The following is a 21,087-nucleotide window of genomic DNA, read 5'->3' as shown; positions in this document are numbered from 1 at the left end:
ATATGCCTGAATGCTCCTCCTCTGGTGTTCTATACTGGCTGTATCTCTGCAGGCATCAAACTGAGAGGAAAAATACTCATAGTGGAGGAAATGGGGGTAGGGATAGGGGAGTAGAAAAGTGAAGAGTGAACTGCGTCAGTAAAACTGCTAACCTTGAATTATGCAATCGGAAAAACAGCTCTTGCCAAAATACAATTCTGACGGAGTTCAGAGTACTGTCGGTGTTTGCCAAATGCCCCAGCCAAAAGGATGTCTCAAAGAGGGGGAGGAGGGATCCGTTGCCATATGCCCATCATTCACAGTGTTCTGGAAGAACTGTGGAGGCCTTCAGGAGTGGAAGCATGTGCATGGTCTCAGGTACACGCTGTGTGTTGGTACCATGATCTAACACAAGACCGGAAGTGAAGTCCGAGGGGGGTAGGCAAATATATCAGAATGTCTTTATTTCTCAAACCTTCCAAGATTTTGCTTCACGTTTGTACAGTAGTGGGAGGAGTTCTGGCAAATATTATCAGGCTGTTCTACATATGTTTTGACTCTTCTTGTTTTATGTTTCTTCTATGAAAGAGCCTGCAACCAAGTTCTTGTCATTTTTAGATCAATGTTTTGTTAAACTACGACAGCTATCCATGACAGAAAGCCAAGTAACTTTTGCAGCTGACCGCAAAACTGAGTCTGATTTGCAGTGCTTAGTCAGTTTTTATATATATTTTCTCTACATGACACATTCCATGTGTGTATGTGTTTTTCATTGTTCTTTTCAATATAACTAGAGCATTGCTAAGAGCTGTGGTAAAAATTAATGATTACTTTCTTTGATTAATAAAGTTTTAGAAACTTCTCATCACATTATGGCTATTGATGAAACCTCTCTATTTATACTTTGAACAACTATTGTGGGCTATTGTGGGATTGATTGCTCTCTACAGTATTATCTTCTCTTGTTTGCCCATTACAATTGTAAACGATCCAGACAGTTTAGCTCTTAGTACCCAAGGAGAGTATCTCCTACAGTCCAGTAGAAATTGCCATTAAGATACCTTTTCAATCTTCTGCTGAAGTTCTTCACAGAGGAAAAAGATGTTTATGAAATGTCTTTCAGTCTTCTTGGGCGTCATTCAAAATTCAGAAATTTAAAAGAAAAATAATCACTTCATCTTTAGCAAGGTCCCTATGTTTCTTCTACTGCAAGAGCAGAATCTTTCCTTGCATTTGTTTTCACTGCTTTGTGCAGTTTAATTTTTAGCAGGTCTCACAACCAGTTCTTTGCACCACTTCCCCAGATTTGGACCAGCCTCGCCTGTTCTTGGCAGTATTGGTCTGCAGTTGATGCCACTCAGTTGATTGCTTATAGGATTAATAGCATTTTATAACTTTGGGATATGGGACACATTTTAAATTAAGGGTTTATTACTCTGGTTCTTTTTCTTGTAGCTTTAAAAACCTGAAAGCATGTATAATTTCATCAGCTGAACTTTCTTCCTGGCAAGACAATTGGATGTAGAGCTTGATAAAATGATAAAATAAGATTAAGGCATAGTCCAACATAGTGTGCAGAAATATGCTACTGCCTCCTGAATTCTAGCTCTGTATCACAACTGCCTTATTAGATTGTACTGCTGAGCCCAGCAAGCATGTGCTCCACCTGTTGTGACTGAATGGTGCCACATCTTGCTACTGTTAACACATCTAATCCAACACATCAGAGTGGTAGCAGTTTTGAGAATGAGTAGTTTGCTGTTGAAATAAGATTATGATGATAAATAGGTGCTATTTTTGTAGAAATTTGAAACCATTGTGGACCTCTTGTCTGAAGTTCTTAAATAGGTTCTGTAAGAGAAGGCTGGGCTAGCAGGTTGACAGTTTGTTTGGTGTCAGATAAGAAAGGATTTTTTTCATTTGTTTCTTTGGATCTTCCATACATATTTTCTCCATAAACTGAAAGATTGTAGGAAAAATAAAGATGCTTCCATCAAACCAAAAGCAGCAAGTCATCAAATGAATGCTTTCAAGAAAAACAAGATGGGAATAATCTATAGCCCCTTTTGAATATTTTGTAATTGTAAAAGCATTTCTGTAGGCCAGGATTGCTGTCATGTGTTTAATGGGAGGAGCGTGGGATGGGAAATAGGAACACTACTTAGGTGTAGTCAGGCTTTTGCAGGATCTCTTTCTGCTCTCCTAAGACTGTTGCAGAAGCTTATGAATGAGCAGGCCTTAGTCCTACTTTTGCCTGAGTACTTATTAAACGTTTCTAAACATTAACACAGAAGAGTACAGCTGGCAGTTCTGACATCTTGTTTCAAAAGCAACATCATGCAGAAGTTCTTTCTAACTGCCCCCTTCTCATTGCTGATCGATTTACATTGTCATTACATTGTGGAGACCTCATAGCAGCCTTCTAGTATCTGAAGGGGGCCTATAGGGATGCTGGGGAGGAACTCTTCATTAGAGACTGTAGTGACAGGACAAGGGGTAACGGGTTAAAACTTAAACAGGGGAAGTTTAGGTTGGATATAAGAAGGAAATTCTTTCCTGTTAGGGTGGTGAGGCACTGGAATGGGTTGCCCAGGGAGGTTGTGAATGCTCCATCCCTGGCAGTGTTCAAGGCCAGGTTGGACGAGGCCTTGGGTGATATGATTTAGCGTGAGGTGTCCCTGCCCACAGCAGGGGGTTGGAACTAGATGATCTTAAGGTCCTTTCCAACCCTAACGATTCTATGATTCTATGATTCTCTACATTCAAGTAGCAGGGAGTAAATTGTCGCTATGTTGGAAGGGTGGTGTCCCCACTCACCCATGTTTCAGCTGTCCAGAGAGCCACCTCCAAGTGGCAGGGCAGCCCAGGAGCTCAGCACTCATCTGGCATTCCCTCACAGATTCTCACTACTTCTAATGTGGCTTTACCTCAAAATGCAAAACTTTGCCCAAGAGGGATAGCGGCAGAGCATCTGTAAGCTTGTTAAGTCAAACTCTGATAAACGAGCCATGGCCGGTGTGTACCTCGCAGACAGCATGCTGGAGTATTCGCTGACCTTAAGACTCAATCAGATCATGTTGGCAGAGTGTGGTTCTGAATGTAACTGCCTCTAACTTCAAGAGCTGCGTTTACGGCATAAAGAAGAAGCTGTTAAGCCTGTGCCCTTTGTGCTCTCAGCTCTGTTTCTCTAAGAGGTTTATACGTGATTCAAGAAAAGTCAGCAACAGAATAACTCCCCTCCCCCATAATACACCCAACAAGAGGAGATGTTCTGTTATCTTTTAGGTTGGTGGCAGCATTTTTAACTGATTTCTGGCATAAAAATTTTGAACTCTTATCATTATGAAGATGACAATAAATCTTTTTCCAAGGAAAAACTGTTGATTTCCACTATATATCTGAGATCCATTTTGCAGAACTACTCCTGAAGAAGAACTTACTCCTGACTTTCTGTCTGCTGACAGGCTGCTTTGGAAATGAAAGCCGAGTTAAAACTGGTAGATCAAAGACTTTGGTAAAGCTAAATGCCTGAATAGTTCAGGTGCTTATTCAAAGCTTCTCCAAGCTTTCTGGATCTGCTGTGCTTGGTAACGTTGCAGAAAACTTTTTGCTTGTGATAGGCGGACCCTGCTGCATCAGCTTTTCCTGAAAAATCAGCGGATAACTCATCCTGCATTCTTTTGGTGGTGATGTGTCTGGTTACAGACCGCGCACCAGGAGCACAAAAGGGATCCACAGTGGAAATGAATGTGAGGAGTAGGAAAGTTAACCTAATGTTCCCTAAACTGTGTGAGCATATGAAGTTGAGCAGGTTAGCTTTGTTGCTAACTCTCTCAAGAAGATCTTTGTGAAATGGCTTACATGAATTTGAACTATTCTTTGAATTGCAGATGCGGGCACATCACATTGCAGGAAGCGTTTCTGTATTCACATTGTTCTCTTTTCTGTTTTCTTCTATAATACAACCCAGTGACATTATTGGGCTACATAGAATAGTGTAAAGTCTCCAGTTGCCATGTGAAATCTGAAAGTTGTTTTTTTTTTTAGTTTATTGATCTTTTACAGTCATCAGGAGTGGAATAGAGCAACAAAACAGCAGTCTTTCTTTCAGGAAGAAGCTCAAAAGAATTGTTTCAACTGGAGCCACTTTATTATCATGCCATATCATGTCATTTTCTTAGCTTTGCAGAAGGCACAGTGCCTAACATTTTGAAATGTTAGTATTGCTTTCCTGAAAGATTTATTTTTAAACATATGATTGTCAGGAAGATAGAATGTTTATGGGTAAAAGTCATCGGGAAAACAAAAACAGTTGGAAAATGGAACACCTTTGTATTTGTAAAGTCAAACAATTCAGGGGGAAGCGAGGTGGTTTGAAGAGAACATTGGAATTAATGGCCCTGGCATGTTGTTCTGGCAGTGTCTTTAGACACCGCTGCAGCCTGACAGATTAATTGGCAGCACGCACTAGCCTGTTGCAATCCAGGGTTCACAGATAGTTCTGAGTAGGTGAATGACGGATGGGGTGTTAGTTAGTTTGGGCAAAGCAGTCTGGACAGGAACACAAACTGCTGCCCAAATATCATGCTTAATTCAGGCTGACCCTTTCCCAAGGCTTGAATAAGTTTGAAGTACAGGCATGGGTTTATTTTTTTTTTCCTTATGGGCTGTTTTCTAAAATGCTGCCTTTTTAAAAAGAAAAAGGACAGTCACCCATGTCTCTGCAATTTGATTGCAGGCTGGAAGTAGAGTAAACCAATAAATATATTGCAAAAGAGCATGTATCATCTAAACTTCCAGTCCAGTTTTGTGGTCACAGGGACATAAAGAGTTGAAGTATTCTTCAGATATGCAGCCAATTTTATCTTCTTAACTAAACCAGTTATGAATTTTGCTCATCACTAGCTAATAAGCATGTTTCAAAAAAGACTTGGTAGCATCTGCAGCCATATCCCTTCCAGAAAAAATAGTATATATATTCCTAAATACCTGGCTTAGTAAACTCTTCTGAGTGCATTGTTACCCAGCTTCACTATCAACCTTCTGAATTACCTATGGACTTTTCAGTTACAATGTTTAATTATTTTCCTGATCCAAATCTTATCATCTTGTCCGTATAGGACAAAACAACACTGGAGACCCTGACTCAGCAACTGGCAGTAAAACAGAGTGAAGACGGGAAGTTTAGCCATGCAATGATGGATTTCAACATGAGTGGAGATTCTGACGGTCAGTACAAATGGCTTATCCTTATTTCTAGGTTTGTGTGAACGTATCAGTGGGATGTGGAGGAAAATCCAAGTGCTTTGGAGGCCCATGAGGAGTAAGAGCGATTAGCAATAAGTGGCTATGAAACAAGGCAGGAAAAAATGATTCACTGTGTGGTGTTTAAAGTCTCAAGGTGATTTTTAGCCTTCTTTTCTGTATGCTGCAGTTCTTAAGACTGGACCAAGAATGTATTTCTGATGGTGAAAGGAATAGAGGAGGCAAATAGATGTGGGATGAGTGAGTTCACAGAGTGAGTCCATGATTTATAGTCCTGATCATCCATAGGTGTTGCACGCTCTGCACCTGTAGGAACTTACTTGGTTTGAAGAAGCAAGCTTAATATCCATTTCTTTCTCTGTTATTGCTGTTGTTGTAAACAGCACAAAAACAGGCAGATTTGTAAAGTTCACTTGTTAGTTAGAGAATTGCTTAAGAAGAAATGCCTGGTCTTGCTGTTTATCATCCCCTTCCCATCACAAAGAAGGTAGAAGATAGGTAACACAATATGGCCAGAATTCTGTAAGCAAGAAAGGAAGAAGGTAAAAGGAAAATCTACATTGATAAGTGTTGGGTTTACATTATTAAGTAGTGAAAGGTGGTTTATAAAAGCTTTTTGTTGAAAAAAAAAAACAGTTGAAACTTTATCAAGACTACACTATGTGATACTGACTCAACAGAACTGCTAAAAACTAGACTGTACAATAGATGGTATTTCCTAATGCTTCAAGTAGAAAGAAGCACCATTAACCTATTGTGAACACTGACTGAATGTGCAGCACCGTAGATAGGTTACTGACTGCAGAAGAAGCTGCATAACGAAACACAAGCTGGGAATGTTTTTCTCTTTCTTTGTAGGAAGTGCAGGAGTTTCAGAGTCTAGAATTTACCGGGAATCAAGAGGGCGTGGTAGCAATGAGCCCCATATCAAGCGCCCAATGAATGCATTCATGGTGTGGGCTAAAGATGAACGGAGGAAGATCCTTCAAGCCTTCCCTGACATGCACAACTCCAATATCAGCAAGATACTAGGTAAGAATGATAAAGCTTCTTTCAGTAGCTAAACTAAAAAAACTTCGACTTAATAGGGCTGAACACCTGACACAGCAGAATTACTGTCTCTAAAACATCCGTTTTGTTACTTTATGGCTGCACCGAGGACAACAGTTATACAAGCTTCCACTGTGCTGCCCAGCAGTATACATTAACCATAACCTGAAATATTCCTGTGTCTTTATAATTACTGAGATTGTGGTGGTAGTTTTGGTATGAAAACATGAACTGAATAGACAAAACCAGTTCATTTCATTAGGCTGTTGAACAAGCACAAAATGACTGCTGTTGTTTAATTGTGCATGTGCTTCATCTAACTAGATTCTGTTGGGTAGCACACCACAGTATTTGATTTCTGCCATAGCAGTTTCTGTTCAAATCAGTGATCATAGAGAAAAGATCCTAAAATCCCACTCTTAGAATGGTTTGGGTTGGAAGGGACCTTAGTGATCATCTAGCTCCAACTGCCCTGCCGTGGGAAGGGATATCTTCCACTAGACCAGGTTGCTCAAAACCATATCCAACCTGGCCTTGAACACCTCCAGGGATGGGCATCCACAACTTTCCTGGGCAACTTGTGCCAGTGTCTCACCACCCTCACAGTAAAGAATTTATTCCTAATATGTGATCTAAATCTACACTCTTTCAGTTTAAAGCCATTACTCCTTGTCCTATTTCTACATGCCCTTATAAGAAGTCCCTCTCCAGATTTCTTCTAGGCCCTTTTAGGTACTGGGAGGCTGCTCTAAGGTCTCCCTAGAGCCTTCTGTTCCCCAGGCTGAACAGCCCCAGCTCTCAGCCTGTCCTGCTAGGAGAGGAGCTCCAGAGCTCCAAGCATCTGTGTGGCCTCCTCTGGACTCACTCCATGTCCTTCCAAGAAGGTCCATGTCTTTCTTGTGTTAGGGGCCCCAGAGCTGGATGCAGCACTTCAGGTGGGGTCTCACAAGAGCGGAGTAGAGGGGGACGATCACCTCCTTTGATCTGCTGGTCATGCTGCTTTTTATGCAGCCCAGAATACTATTGGCTTTCTAAGCTGCAAGCACACGTGGCTGGCTCACACTGAGCTTTTCATCAAGCAACAACCCCAAGTCTTTTTTCTCAGATCTGCTCTCAATCCAGTCTCTGCCCAGCCTGTAGTTGTGCTTGGGATTGCCCTGACCAATGTGCAGGACCTTGCACTTGGCCTTCTTGAACCTCATGAGATTCACACAAGGCCTACCTCTCCACCCTGTCAGGGTCCCTCTGGACGGCATCCCTTCCCTCCAGTGTGTTGACTGCACCACACAGCTTGTTATCACTGGCAGACTTGCTGAGGGTGCATCAGTTCCACTGTCTGTGTTGCCGACAAAGATGTTAAAAGAGTGACAGTCCCAATACCAGCCCTTGAGGAACATCACTTGTCACTCGTTTCTACTTGAATATTGAGCCATTGACTGCAATTCTTTTGAGTACAATCATCCAGCCAGTTCTGTTTAGAGACAAGGATGCTGTGCAGGATGTTGTCAAATGCCTTGCACAAGTACAAGTAGATTATATCAGTTGCTCTTCCCTTATCCACCAGCCTTTAATCCCATCATAGAAGGCCATCAGATTTGGCAGGCACAGTTTGCCCTTATTGAAGCCATGCTGTCACCAATCACATCCTTATTTTCCATGTGCCTTAGTATAGTTTCCAGGACGATCTGCTCCTTGATATTGCCAGGCACTGAGGTGAGACTGACTGGCCTGTAGTTCCGTGGGTCTTCCTTTTTCCCATTTTCAAAAAAGGGGGGTATGTTTCCCCTTTTTCAGTCATCACAAAGTTGACCTGACTGCCACATCTTCTCAAATATGCACAGTGGCATAGCAACTTCATCTGCCAGTTCCCTCAGGACCCGTGGATGCATCTCATTAGGTCCCATAGATTTGTGCACCTTCAGGTTCCTTAGATGATCTTGAAACTGAGCTTCTCCTAACAGTGGACAGTTCTTCATTGTTCGATATTCTAAAAAGAATCTTGAAATCAGAAAAAGAAACATCATTTTCATATCCTCTACTCTTCACAGCCCAAGGAGTATTTGTCAGGAGCATAATCTACTGAATTTCATGCCATAGTCTTCCAAATTTTCCCTACTTGCTCAAATTCTCAGGACCACATTCCGTCCCAGGTTACTCCTCTGTGACATGCTGAATGATACAAGAGGTGAATAGTGAGGATCTATGAGGCCAATGAATTACTATTCTGCAGGAAAGAAAAAAAAATAACCTGTTACCAAATTGGAGATGTTGCATTTTTACTGATAAAGGCTGCATTATAGGAGCTAAGTGTCCCTCAGGCCAGTGGGTAAATGCTTAAATAGGGGACATGTTTACTTGGGCTGCAGGTCTCGGTTTTGCTGACAGCTCGAGAGATGTAGTGCAATTGTAATGGCAGCATTAACCAGCTGCAGGGCTGGTAAATTGTGCAGGGTTTAAGCTGGTCAGAAGTTTGAGGTTTAGCTTGGTATCATGAAATGTTAGCAGGGGGCAAGTGGAAATGAGGTAAATTGGTGGGAGAGGCAGAATATATCGGCTGTGGATGGCAGATGTGACAATATTAACCCATGATTAAAAGGGTGGTATGAAATTATTAGATTAGTTATGGGAACAGGATTAGAAAGTTAAATTGGTTATGTTGATGATAAAATAACCTTATACAGGTTAAAAGGGATTATACTGGTCAGAAGCGTGTGATATGGTTAGACTGAGGACAGGGTGGTAATAGTTTTGGTCTGTTTCTAAATTGAGAGGAGACCTGGTTAAACCTGTTTTTAAATAATCAGCTTCAGAAATCTACAAGATCATTCTGAATGGCCCTTTTCATATAGAAAGTACAAAGAGAGCTTGATGTTTTCCTTCTTAACTGATTGTTTTGGATAACAACCTCCGACAGCACGCTGCTAATTCATTCTGCTTAAAACAGGCGCTTGAGCTGGGCTGACATTTTACGCAGTCTCTGGGGATCCTGGTTGACATTTTAAAGGGCTTCTAAGCATTTTATAATACCCTAAAATCTGGTTTTAATAAGCCATTCTGCTGAAATTGTTAACATAAGGAATCACCTTTTACTATTTGGCGCTAGATCAGGGAGATATGGGGACATCTTTTTCTGATTAGATATACAGTAGTTGGAGTAAAATGTGCAAATTCATTACAGATCCTGTTGAGGTGACAGACAGTATAGCTGACTCCAAACTCTTTCTGTTTTGCTGCCAGATATGGGGAAAAGCAAGGTTCAAGGCAGTAAGAGATGATGTTTCTATTTCTTCGTAGCATCACATTTAAGTTTTTATTCCACCTATGCAATGGAGAGGGATGTCCTGACATCTTTCTTGACAGGAACGTTACAAAGGTCTTCCCTCAATTGCAAAAGGCCAGTCTTTGAAGTCAGCAGGGAGCTTTCTGTTAACTGGCATAGGGTGAGCAACTGGAAGCTTACTGTTACCCAGGTATTAGGGTCTCCTTATTTGAAAGCCGCAATTTTCCCTTACCAGTTTTTTAGCAGCAGTGCTACACACTGAGGTCAGGGAGCTCTTTGTCATGGAGAGTAGCTTAGATAGAGTGATAGAGTTGTCACTGCTCAAGGGACATTTTCATAGTAAAATGAGAGGAGGTGCCCTTCGCAGCACTAAAATTCTCTAGGGATTATGTTTGACACTGTGGTATTATGTTTTGAGCATAAAAATTAGATACATGGATTTGTCACTAAATTCATCTGTGCATACGTTTGTCATCCATCTGTTCATTGCAACTTGTGGATAATGATTTTTTTTTTTTAGTAAATTGTTAAAAAAGTGCTAAAATGGGTCTGCTGGACCCTATCAATTTAATAATGCATTGTTTAGATATTTTTGTAAATATTTTAATTCATTTCACTGATGAATCTACATAAAGAAATTAGGAAAAGATTAATTTAGATACTGCTTTCAGAAATTCTCTCATGAATGTGTCAGTGTGTCAGTAAAACCCTATTCACATACCTATGTATTATACAAGTGTTTGTGTATGTGAGAGTATTTTTTAAATTAAAAATCCACTTGATTCAGGTACATAGATAGAAAAATGTCAGTCTAATGGACTAAAAGTTAGGCAATATTACAAACAGCTGAAAATTCTTGTCAGAGAAATTTGACTTAAAATCATCTGTGAGCAGAGCTCTTAACCCCATCTAATGCATGCAAGTGCTGGGGCACACATAGGGACATCTCTTTTCTGCTTTGTACTTACAGCTAACTGTGTTCACAGTCATTGTGTAGGCATGGCTCTAACTGCCCTAGCCCAGTTTGAAGGCAGGAGGCCTGTTAGGTGCTGCGGTGCTGCAAAATCTTATAGTTTTCTCATTTATTTTATTTTCTAAATACTTCAGCCACCAGATCAGGAAGAATTGTGCAGGAATCCTGCTTGTCATTTTGTATGCATCTAGGGAGGGGAATGGGTTCTTGTTTTCATAGTCAAGGAGAAAAGCCTTGTGTACTTGACCCACTCAAATCTTTCTAACACAGATGGTGAGCAGAAAGCTCACCCAAGAGTGTAAATCTTGCCTTAAAAAGAAAGATTTTTCAAGATTCTTCAGTCGCACCTTGTTTGGGCTTGGGCTTGGCACTGCGCATAGGTACCCACGACTGCCTGTGTGTGTTTATAGACACAAAAAACAATGGCATATAAAGTATTACGTTTGTCCAAACAAAAGGTATTTTTAATGAGTTTCATTATGTTGATTGACAATACTCATTCATAGCTTATTAGCTTGCCTGTGGGTGCACATCCAAAGATCAGAGTTCTATATTCTTCAGACTTTCAGAATTTCAAATTAAGACCAGAGAGCTGTTTGAATTTTGAATATTACTAAGAAAACAAGTGAGAATTATGAACTGTAAAAACCAAAGGTTTATCATCAGAAAATGTGCCCTTTTTTAAAATTTAGTTTGACAGCATTGCTTGTTTCATTATTTATGATACTTCAAAACATACTAGTAAATTGTATTTAGTATATTTTGTAAAAATGGTAAAGTCAGAGTAAGAGGAGGTATCACTGCAGAAGGCAGCTATTAAAAAATTGCTAGGAAGAGAGGTGAGACTGCCAGGATTTTTATTGTACTGAGTTTGCAGCTTAGGAAGGAAAAACATAACAAATTACATTTATGTATAGATATTGTATGTGTATCTGTATGTATGAATACTGTGCCTCAAAATTTCAGGTTTTGTGGCCTTGATCCTGCAAAGACTTATGTGTTTCCATAACTTCCCCCACTATTTACAGATCTTTTCACATGAGGGGGTAGGAATATTCTTGCCCACATCTGACTGTAGGGTTGCAGCAAGTACACTAACACAGTGAAAGAGGAATTGTGCTGGGATAGAGCATTTTCATGGCAATTCTGCAACAAGTGATTTTAATTTCTACATTTCTGTCTGTCCATCTGTCTCAAAGTATATCCGAGTTCCTACATTGCAAGTTCTCTTACAGCATGTAAATCAAATGTCAAGATTTGTTTAAAGACTGAGATTTTCAACTTTATTATTCATAAATAAGACTGGATTCATCAGCCAGAAGTGGGACTGGGGCTACAGCAGGTCTGTAGACAGCTATAGATTTAGACTAACTTTAAGATTTTCTTCATATGCTAAAATACCAGTGTGCTTGTGACTATGAAGTAGAATTTGAAAGTAAACCTGCATCTGGGCATCTTCAGTAGGGCTCATATGCTTTATACCCTGAATTCTTAACATTGTTCAACACAGGCTCTGTGTTTCCGTTTATTGGAACATTAATAGGTGTTGAGTGTTTTGGCAGTCTCCACATGTTTATCACTGTGTCATTTAGCCCGAAATCCAGGAGGCCAATATGTCTGGAAAGTTTGTGTCAGTTTTAGTAGCCACTGTCTTTGCCTATAAAAGCTTGAATAAATTTCTCTGCAGGAGACAAAGCTGCTGACCAGGATTCTGTGTAACACAGTGAATCTGCCACAGATCCCCATGCACAGACGCTACCTCTGGATGACATACAAAGTGCCGCACAAGAGCTTAGTGGAGATCATAGAAACCATCTAGTTGCATCAATATGGTGCTGCACCTAAGCTAGTAACAATGTCATTAAACTGTTTCCCATTCTAGAACTATCTGGAGGATCTCTGCATGTTACGTGTTATAAACGTCATGAAAAATGATCGGTTTGACTCCAAAGTAATGTTTCTAAAAATGGATGTCCGTTGCTCCTCTTCAGAGCAAAGACGCCATTGTTTACAAATGGATTATCTCTAGGTGTGAGGTCAGCCTGTAGCAGCCTGTTAGCCCTGAACTGCAGAAGTCTGAACTGCAGCTTGGAATAAGGATTCAAAGAGCAATGGGGAAAATGGTGTCAATAATCAGAAGGGGCCTTTCTAGAAGGAAGCAGACTGTTTTCTTTCCTGGGACTTTTCTTTCCTTAACTGCACTCTCTATATTGCAAGTCTTAGGGGCAAGTCTTGAGCTAAGACCAGCCTGAGTAATAGCATGAGCTAAGTACAGTATGAGTAACCATAAAAAATGAAGAACAAGAGGAAGTCAAGAATGACATATGACATTATGAAGCCATTAAATTGAGAAACTATTTGAACTTTTTTTCCAATGGGAAAATTTACTATTTTCCAATAAAGTTTTCCTTCTAAGCCACATGTTTCAGAGCTTGGACCATTCCTGTTATTTGAAATGTATCTTACCCTGAAGCACTTACATAGTTCATGGAAAAATAAAATAGGGTAACTGATTCAAGAAATTTTACTTTCTGCTTCCATATTATGTCCTTTAAGAAATAATAATATATAAATTTCAGGAGGTATTTGAAAACAGTTGTAAAGTCTTCATTATTTCCCTAGCTCAAACATCTGCACTAACAAAGGGAGAGTGTTAGAAACAAGGCTGCTGGCAATGAAGCCCCAGTGCAACTCCTTGGAGAGGTGTGCCTGTATCCCAGAACTCTTCCCTTCATGACACACACTAAATTCTTTAAGATGGAGCTGGCACTGTTCACCAGGACTTGGTCTTGAAGTTAAAACCCCACGGAGACATATGGGATAGTTTATAGCTTTTAGAGGCATTGCTTCAGGGTCTTTGCAGGCTCCTGTACCCAGCATCATAGCGTTTACGATCAGCTCATATTCTGCTTCTCACAAACTTGGAAGCTAGAAAGATTAAGCTGTAGTCACATGCCTATCCAGAGCATATGCCTTGGTCCAGTAACGGTGAAGCACAATGACTAGATCACAGTGCATGGGTGTTTCCTTTGGAAACAGGTCCATGGTCGAAAGAAAGTGGGGAGACATAGCAAAGCAGACTCTGTGTGTCTAAGGGTCTTTGGCCATTCCATTAAAATACATTGCCTTGTTCACTGAAACAAAATGTCAGGGATTGCTCATTATCAGGATGATGGGTTTACTTCCCACTTGAAAGACATTATAATGTAGATAAGTTTCAGTAAGATATTGAGTCAGAACTTCCAGTATCATCTCTCTCTGCCTCTTGGCCATACCCAAGAGGTTTACTAGTCAAATACAAACAAGACCTGACCCCTCTGTGGAAGCTCTGACAGATTCCCAGCCCAAAGCGATGTGACCGTAGGTATCTTGTTCTGGGTGACCTACTTGTTTCTCTGCCTTTCAGTGTTTGTGGATGAGTAGAAACCCATTTCTCATTCTTTTTTGTTTTTTTTTTTCTTTCTGTGACAGGATCTCGCTGGAAAGCTATGACAAACCTAGAGAAGCAGCCATACTATGAGGAGCAGGCCCGACTCAGCAAACAGCACCTGGAGAAATACCCAGACTACAAATACAAGCCAAGGCCGAAGCGCACCTGCCTTGTAGATGGCAAAAAATTGCGCATTGGCGAGTACAAGGCTATCATGCGCAACAGACGCCAGGAGATGAGGCAGTATTTTAATGTTGGGTATGGGACCTTTAAAAACTACTGCTCATATCAGAAAAAAAAAAAAAACAACCAAACTTTTCAGGGAGAATTCTTATTTCAATGTGGTAAATGTTATATTTTATTGGCAAAAGCATAATATATATGCTAACAGAATATGAATCTTATACTTTGAAACAGTGTGGTTCAGGAGGAAGTTAGGCAGTTAAGGATTTTTTTTGTTGTCTCTGCTATGTACTCATCTTACAGGTTTGGCCAACTGTCTCACTTCCACTCTGATTATGCACAGGTCAAAAAAACAAACTTAAGATTTTCCAATGAAACACAGTCATTCTGATAGAGCCTTGATACTAGTAAGTATTATGAGGTCTCAGAGAGTATATATCTGAATGAATCTATAGTACTGCCTCTTAATCTAGAAGCAAAAAATACAAGTTTGCCCTCGGAACGATGTGTGGCATATGGTTTGCAAAGGGACTGCTGAACATACTGAACTTGAGCTGGAATATGAACTCGGCTCAGTTAATTCATATCAGGCATGAAGTTGTCTGCATTGTTCATTTTGACAGCATTTGTCATGCTAGGGAGTGTCTTCCAGTACATTAAGCTAATGCTTTGTGTTGAGCATAAATTTCAAGAAGACTGGTTCTGATAAACGGCTAATAGATCAGCTTGATGCGATTAGATTAAAATCTGCCTAGAAAACTTGCATGTATTTTCCTTCTGCAAAGACTCCTTGGATTTGGTTGCAGCAGATCGGAAGAATTGGAAGTAATCAAATATTCTGTGATATTTCTGTATTCACTTCAGAAAATTAAAAGCTACACAGTACTCTTTAAAAAAACAAAACCAGCAGCAAGAACAACCCTCAGAAACAATGGAATTTCTTTTCTGTTTCATCTGAATTTGGAATCGTTTTAATATTGAGTTGCACATCTCTCTAATTAATGGCTAGAAGGAGTAATAAAGGAGAGAATATCTGTCCAGCAACTGTTAAGTGTCATCAGACTGTGTTTTAAACAGCTATAGTGTGCATTGTTATAATAAGCCGCTCAGCAGAGAAATTTGAGCTGCTTAACCCTGTGGTGCTGGCAGGTCCAGTGATCCCTATGGTAAGCACTGAAACAAACACAGGGAAGTCAGCCAACATTTGGCATCAAGAGATTAAAAAAGAGGAGGGGGGCCTTCTGGAAAAAGAATAGGTGGCTACAGAGCCCCCAAAACACTGCTTATCTGGTTAACATGCATGCTTCATCATGGGGAAAGAAATTAACCTTGTAACATTCTGCATATTATTTAGCTTTCCAGACAAGGTTGACATTGAAATCAAGACACTTCTAGAGATGATTTGCACTGGGGCATTAGAGCGCAGAACCTGGGGTGAAATCATAGTAGAATTTACTGACAGTGCAGCCGATGACTGTGGTGGGGTCAGTGTTTGATGCTGGCAGCCACAGCACTGCAGTTGCATTCCTGGTTTTAGTCCCCCATTTGCTGCATCACTTGGTACAGGTCATTTAAGGCTATATTTCTAAACACCAGTCCAGCTCCTGCTTGACCACCAAACATGTGATGGTGTTTACAAGAGCTGTGGCTATGCCAGCTCTTGGACATGCTGAAAGTGTGTCTGAAGGCATCACAATGGGAAGGATCTGGCTTCTTTTGCAGCTTCTGGACTTAATGGTTCCCTGTCTCAGTGTCCTCATCTTTAATGGTAGGGTGGCAAGCTCACCTCACTGGGCTGCTGAGAGCCCTAATACATTTCTTTGAGATGCTCTGGAGTGGACATCCTATAGAAGTGGAAGAACACTATTCTTAAATTATTTAATATCTGAAAACCCCTCTGAAAAGCACCATTTAAGTGCAAAATGTTCCTATTGTTAAATATTAAAAGCAATTTAAGTGTGCTGAATCTTGTTACAGAAATGCTGACTCCAGAAAACAAAAGCCTTCCTACTGAATTAAGAATAAAATGCAAATTAGATCCGCTCCCTACTTTAAGAGCTATATCTTCAGCTGAGACAACTTCTGCTTGCTTCAGAAATAGGGAAATAAGGACTGTATGCAGAGGGAGGCCTCCCTCGAATGGCAGGCAGGAAGTATCTGCAAATGCAGCAAGCAATTCCAAACAAATGTAAAGCTGTTTGGCAGAGGAAAGTCTTTCAGGATCACTGTACTGTGCAAGGCTTACTGTACAGCCAGGGCATAGGCAGGCAGGAGAACAGGGAAGGGTTTCATTCTTAATTAAGAATGTTCATCTCAAGAGACTCAGCCCTGTCTCCTGTGGCAAGGCTTTTCCGTGCAGATGGACACACCGCTGATGACATTACAATGTGCAGCATGTACTGAAGAGTATTACTGCAATGGAATTACTTCATGCAGCAAGGAAACAAAAGGAGCATGAATTTTAAACCTCTAGGCTTGTTGGGACCCTGAAGCTTCTCAGGGAAACAAACACTAGTATAACACAGCTAGTGTTCTTGATGCAAAGGGAATTTCTATAGCCTGGAATAATTCCTCTTTCATTACTGCAGACAGGTTTCCAAGGCTTAGAAGCCGTATAAAGGCATCCTGTAGAGGATTTTCTCAAATGCTCATGTTGCTTGCTTGCTTTTTATTTATTTTTAAATAATGCATGCTTCCGTTTTAAGTCTGCCTTTTTCCAGTTTTATCCATCTTCCTTCAAAGGTTCTGCTTTTCACAAATGCCGCTTGCTGTGGAAACTATCACCTTCCAGTAGGAGGCCCTTAGTGATCATCCTATAAGCCCTTCTTGGCCCCAGAAAGCCCACTGTTCCTCTCCCTAGTAATGGCCACGTCTCTGGGTGAATATGGAGTAAACATTGCCCCTTTGGAGAGACCTACCTTGCTTTATCCTCATCTACCTGTACAGCACCTCCCCATTGCTGTGCAAACTAACCAGCGCTCACTGCATCTCTCCTGTTGGCAATGTGTTACTTTTATATCTAGTCCTGCCAGAAGCTTGGGTTATTTAAAAGCAAAATTTTCAAAATACATGGTTTTTAAGTTGGACCACAGTTGAAAGGATGTTTATTTTTTGGCTAGCAGCGGATGGGACACCCAGTTTACCCAGTAAAAAGGATGCATCGCAAGCAGGCAAGCTGGAGCAGTGTAGTTTGGGTGCAGCTAGAGATTTTTAAAGAGATTGGGTTTTCTTATCAGTTAAATTGGTTTGGGCTTGATGTTCATTTCAAGGGCATCAGTTGGAGAGTCTGAAATATTGTTGTAAATGTTACCATGCATGGGCCAGCTAGGTGCTTCTTCTGCCTGCCCAAGAGCATATGCTATGGTCTTGCAAACTGCTGTTGTATTTGTGCTCCCTTTATTCTTTCCTGTATTCAGCTGTCCTTTTACTTTTTCTCTGTGACAGGCAACAAGCACAGATTCCCATTGCCACTGCGGGTGTAGTTTACCCAGGAGCCATTGCCATGGCAGGAATGCCTTCCCCACATCTGCCCTCCGAGCACTCAAGTGTGTCCAGCAGCCCGGAGCCTGGGATGCCCGTCATCCAGAGCACTTACGGCATCAAAGGTGAGGAGCCTCATATCAAGGAAGAGATGCAGACCGATGATGTCAATGGAGAAATCTACGATGAATACGATGAGGAAGAGGATGACCCTGATGCGGACTATGGCAGTGACAGTGAAAATCACATTGCGGGGCAAGCCAACTGATCAGGGTCCAAATATCTCTTGACCTACAGGACTTCAAGGAAAAAAGAAAAAAATAAATAAAGCCCCACCTGGTTTATCTTTGCCAGTGGCCAAGCACATTAACTTTCTCATACACTGACTGTTACTTTAACTGTTAGTCTTAACTAGTTGGGACATCAGCTGACTAATAGACATCAGCCTGCATCAAAAGAAAAAAGGCTCAAAAGAAAGGAAACAAAGACAACGATAACAACAACAGAATGATATAAGCTATGGGTAAAATAATGCCAGTAATTCAGCTGCTATACCCAAGCACTGAAGTCTTACCCGTCGACCTTTTATTATTATTATTTTTTTTTTTCAAATAAACTTTATGGCTGTTTGTTCTACAATGTTCTAGAAATTCTCACTCAGGTACACAGTGCCAACAAGTGGCTTGTGAATGTGTTTTGTTGTTTTGTGCTACAGTTTAAAGAGAAATAATTTTTTCTTTTTCTTTTTTTTTTAGTTTCCTTTTTGGTTTTTTTTTTTTGGTAATGCACCTGACAGGAAAGAAAAAAGATAAAATTCCTTTTGTCCCCTCTGTCTCCTCCTCCTCCTCCTCCCTGGCAAATCTGGGTCAGAAGTGTGTGTGTGTGTGCATGCGTGCCTGTGCGCGTGGCTGGCAAGGAAGGAAGTGGGGAGTCTGTTTCTGTTAACCCCAACAAGCAATTATTTCCTTTCAAGAGAGGACTTCTCTTCATCAGTTGCACACCATACTGAGTCTTTGAGCAAGTGCCAAATTTGTACTAAAGCGCTGAACTAGTCCAATTTGCTTTTTTTTTTTTCTTTTGGTTAGTCTCTTCTTTTTCTGTTTTTCTTTTGCTTTTCTTTTGCTTCCTGCTCTGTCTTAAGTTAGGACAGTGTTGTATCTTAGACAATCCCTTGAAGAACCTGATATACCAGCAGCTGGTGAGATTAGACATATATTTTTTGGGTTTGGTTTTGCTTTTTAAAGGAAACTGTAGGTGCCGTTCTCAGGTGAAAAAAAGAGAGAGAGAAAGACATAAGAAATCTAGAGAAAAAATATTTTATGGTCTTGGATTTTCATGTGTGCGTGTTTATGGTACTAATAAGAATAATATTGGACTATTGTGAGCAAAAAAGCATGTTCCAGAATTAAGTCCCGCACCCTCCAAATGACTTGGTCTGTAAGGAACCTTTGCTTTTAATTTACACTTCAAGTGGCAGCATCACAAAACGTGATTTGTTCTGCACAGGACAGAGCAACTGGAAATGTTACCTCCTCACTGAGTGTAATTAGGTTACCATGATGTCTACTTTTGATGAACTCATCCTTTCAGGGTGGCTGAGTACTGATCTCTGATTCAGAACACGATTTGTTTTAAACTGACTTTTTTTTTCTCCTTTGCACTTGCAGAAATCCATTTTTATCAATGGGATGTTTGTGTAGGAAGGAAGACTAATAGCTATGAAGAGATTTCTATAGTCAAAGTGGGCAGTAAGAACCCAAACCAAGTTTCCCTTTCTGCTGCCTCTCGCAAGTGAAAAATTTTTCTCCTGAGCTAAATACTTTCTGTGTTGTTCTAGAGCACTTAGATATGTTCGTTGGGCAGTTTTGCCTTCCTTGGGAAACAGCAACCAGCAAGGAAGGTGATTTTACACGAGCATAAACCTGAGTAGAAGTTAGCTTCTTGCATTTGCAGTAAGGTACCTGAATGTTTCACTTCAGAAAAAAAAAAAAGAATGTAAATACAAGTGAATCAAAAAGTCTCTTTTCATCTCCTCACTCTTCCTGTAGGAGGAAAGGACCCAGATTTGTGTAGCAAGACAGAAGCACTACATTTAAACCAACCAACCAACTAAAAAGGCTATCCCTAATTTCAAACAGCAGCTATCCAGGAGTTGCTTTCTGGCCTGGGAAAGAAAGTCTTAGGATCATACTGAGACAAATGCCTTCCTCTTGAGTTGGTCTTCTGACTGAGTATGCCACCCTTATATTTATATTGCTCCCTGGTAAATTCCTATTCTTAGAGAGAAACTCATTGCTCTTGTTTTAACTTGAAAAAATAGCCCTGGCAACATTGATTTTGGAAATGGTCCCTTATTCTGAAAAATTTAGCTGTTGTTGCAATCAGCCATGTAAGGAGCCCAGGTGCAGAATGAAAGGGGCAGGTAGGAGGAGAGACTGGGAAGGAGTATGTGGGGGGGGGGGTCTTTCTTTTGCTCTTGAAATCCTACTTGAAGTATAACTTGACCTCTGCAGACCTTGTGGAAAGCAAACAAGCAAATGCCATTGAAGACTTAAGACAATACTCCAATGAGCGGTTTGGACGTGTGATAGTTTTACCCTGAAACATCTGTTTTGTTCTCCTCTTTTCCCTTTCTTGATTTCTGCCTCTGCCTCAAAAAATTCCTATTTTCTCTCTCTCAAAAGATTTGCTCTGAAGTTATGCTTGGAGTAGCTGATCATATCCTCCATGTCAGAGAGGGTTCTTTTTGTTTGTATTTTATGACTGTGTTGAGGTTTTTTTTCAGTTGAACTGCCTCTTCTTGCTAGTGTTGTAATGGTAATTATAATAATAATAATAATAATAATAATGGTCAGCTGTTCCCAGATTAGTAAATTATGTATAATTTATTTTATTCCCCCCCCCCCCCCCTTTTTTTAACTTTATTTTATTCTGTTCTAATTCGGCAGTGCAGCAAATGAAGCTGTTAGGCTATTTAAAATGGATACCCCTCCCCACCTTGCCTTTTTATATATATATAAATATATATATATATACATATGAAAACAAATTGCTTCTTCTTCTGCTCACACCATTTCTCTTTCTTTTATTTTATTTTTGGCCCCAGCCATGTCAACTTCTGATGTTTATTATGATGGAGTGAATTAATGGGAGTGTTGTTTTCAATCTTAATTAACTTCTGCTCTCTCATCACTCATTTTAGTTATTTAATTACACCAGTCATCTAGAGCCAATTTTTTTTGAAGCACTCTGTTTGGATAAGAAGGAAAAAAAATAGACAATTGTTTTTATATCATTATTATGTACAATGTGAAAACAGATATTTGCTCCTTTTTTTTTAACTTTTAAATTTGTTCCCTGTCTTTGTGAACAAATTACTTCTGACTCTTGTGGGTTCACCTCACATTTGCTGGATGCTTGATTTCCACCACGTTAAAGAGACTCTCT

At 40.3% G+C, this 21,087-nt stretch overlaps 1 protein-coding gene across 23 annotated transcripts in view; it reads left to right on the top strand.

Moving 5' to 3' along the window:
* SOX5 (SRY-box transcription factor 5) overlaps positions 1 to 20,288 on the top strand; it is a 645,963-nt gene extending 625,675 nt beyond the window's left edge. For all 23 annotated transcript variants that reach the window (XM_061444585.1, XM_061444584.1, XM_061444586.1 and 20 more), the window contains 4 exons: positions 5,100 to 5,208; positions 6,103 to 6,276; positions 14,019 to 14,235; positions 17,605 to 20,288. In XM_061444585.1, coding sequence (XP_061300569.1) covers positions 5,100 to 5,208; positions 6,103 to 6,276; positions 14,019 to 14,235; positions 17,605 to 17,908 — 804 coding nt within the window. In that variant the 3' untranslated portion in view covers positions 17,909 to 20,288. The remainder of the gene's footprint in view (positions 1 to 5,099; positions 5,209 to 6,102; positions 6,277 to 14,018; positions 14,236 to 17,604) is intronic.
* Positions 20,289 to 21,087: the final 799 nt, after the last annotated feature.

This window comes from Pezoporus flaviventris, unplaced genomic scaffold, assembly GCF_033815535.1.
Source record: "Pezoporus flaviventris isolate CSIRO_AGI_PZ_B2104156 unplaced genomic scaffold, CSIRO_AGI_Pfla_v1 ptg000002l, whole genome shotgun sequence".
NCBI classification, from domain to species: Eukaryota; Metazoa; Chordata; class Aves; order Psittaciformes; family Psittacidae; genus Pezoporus; species Pezoporus flaviventris.
This window is presented reverse-complemented; position numbering and strand designations above follow the sequence as displayed.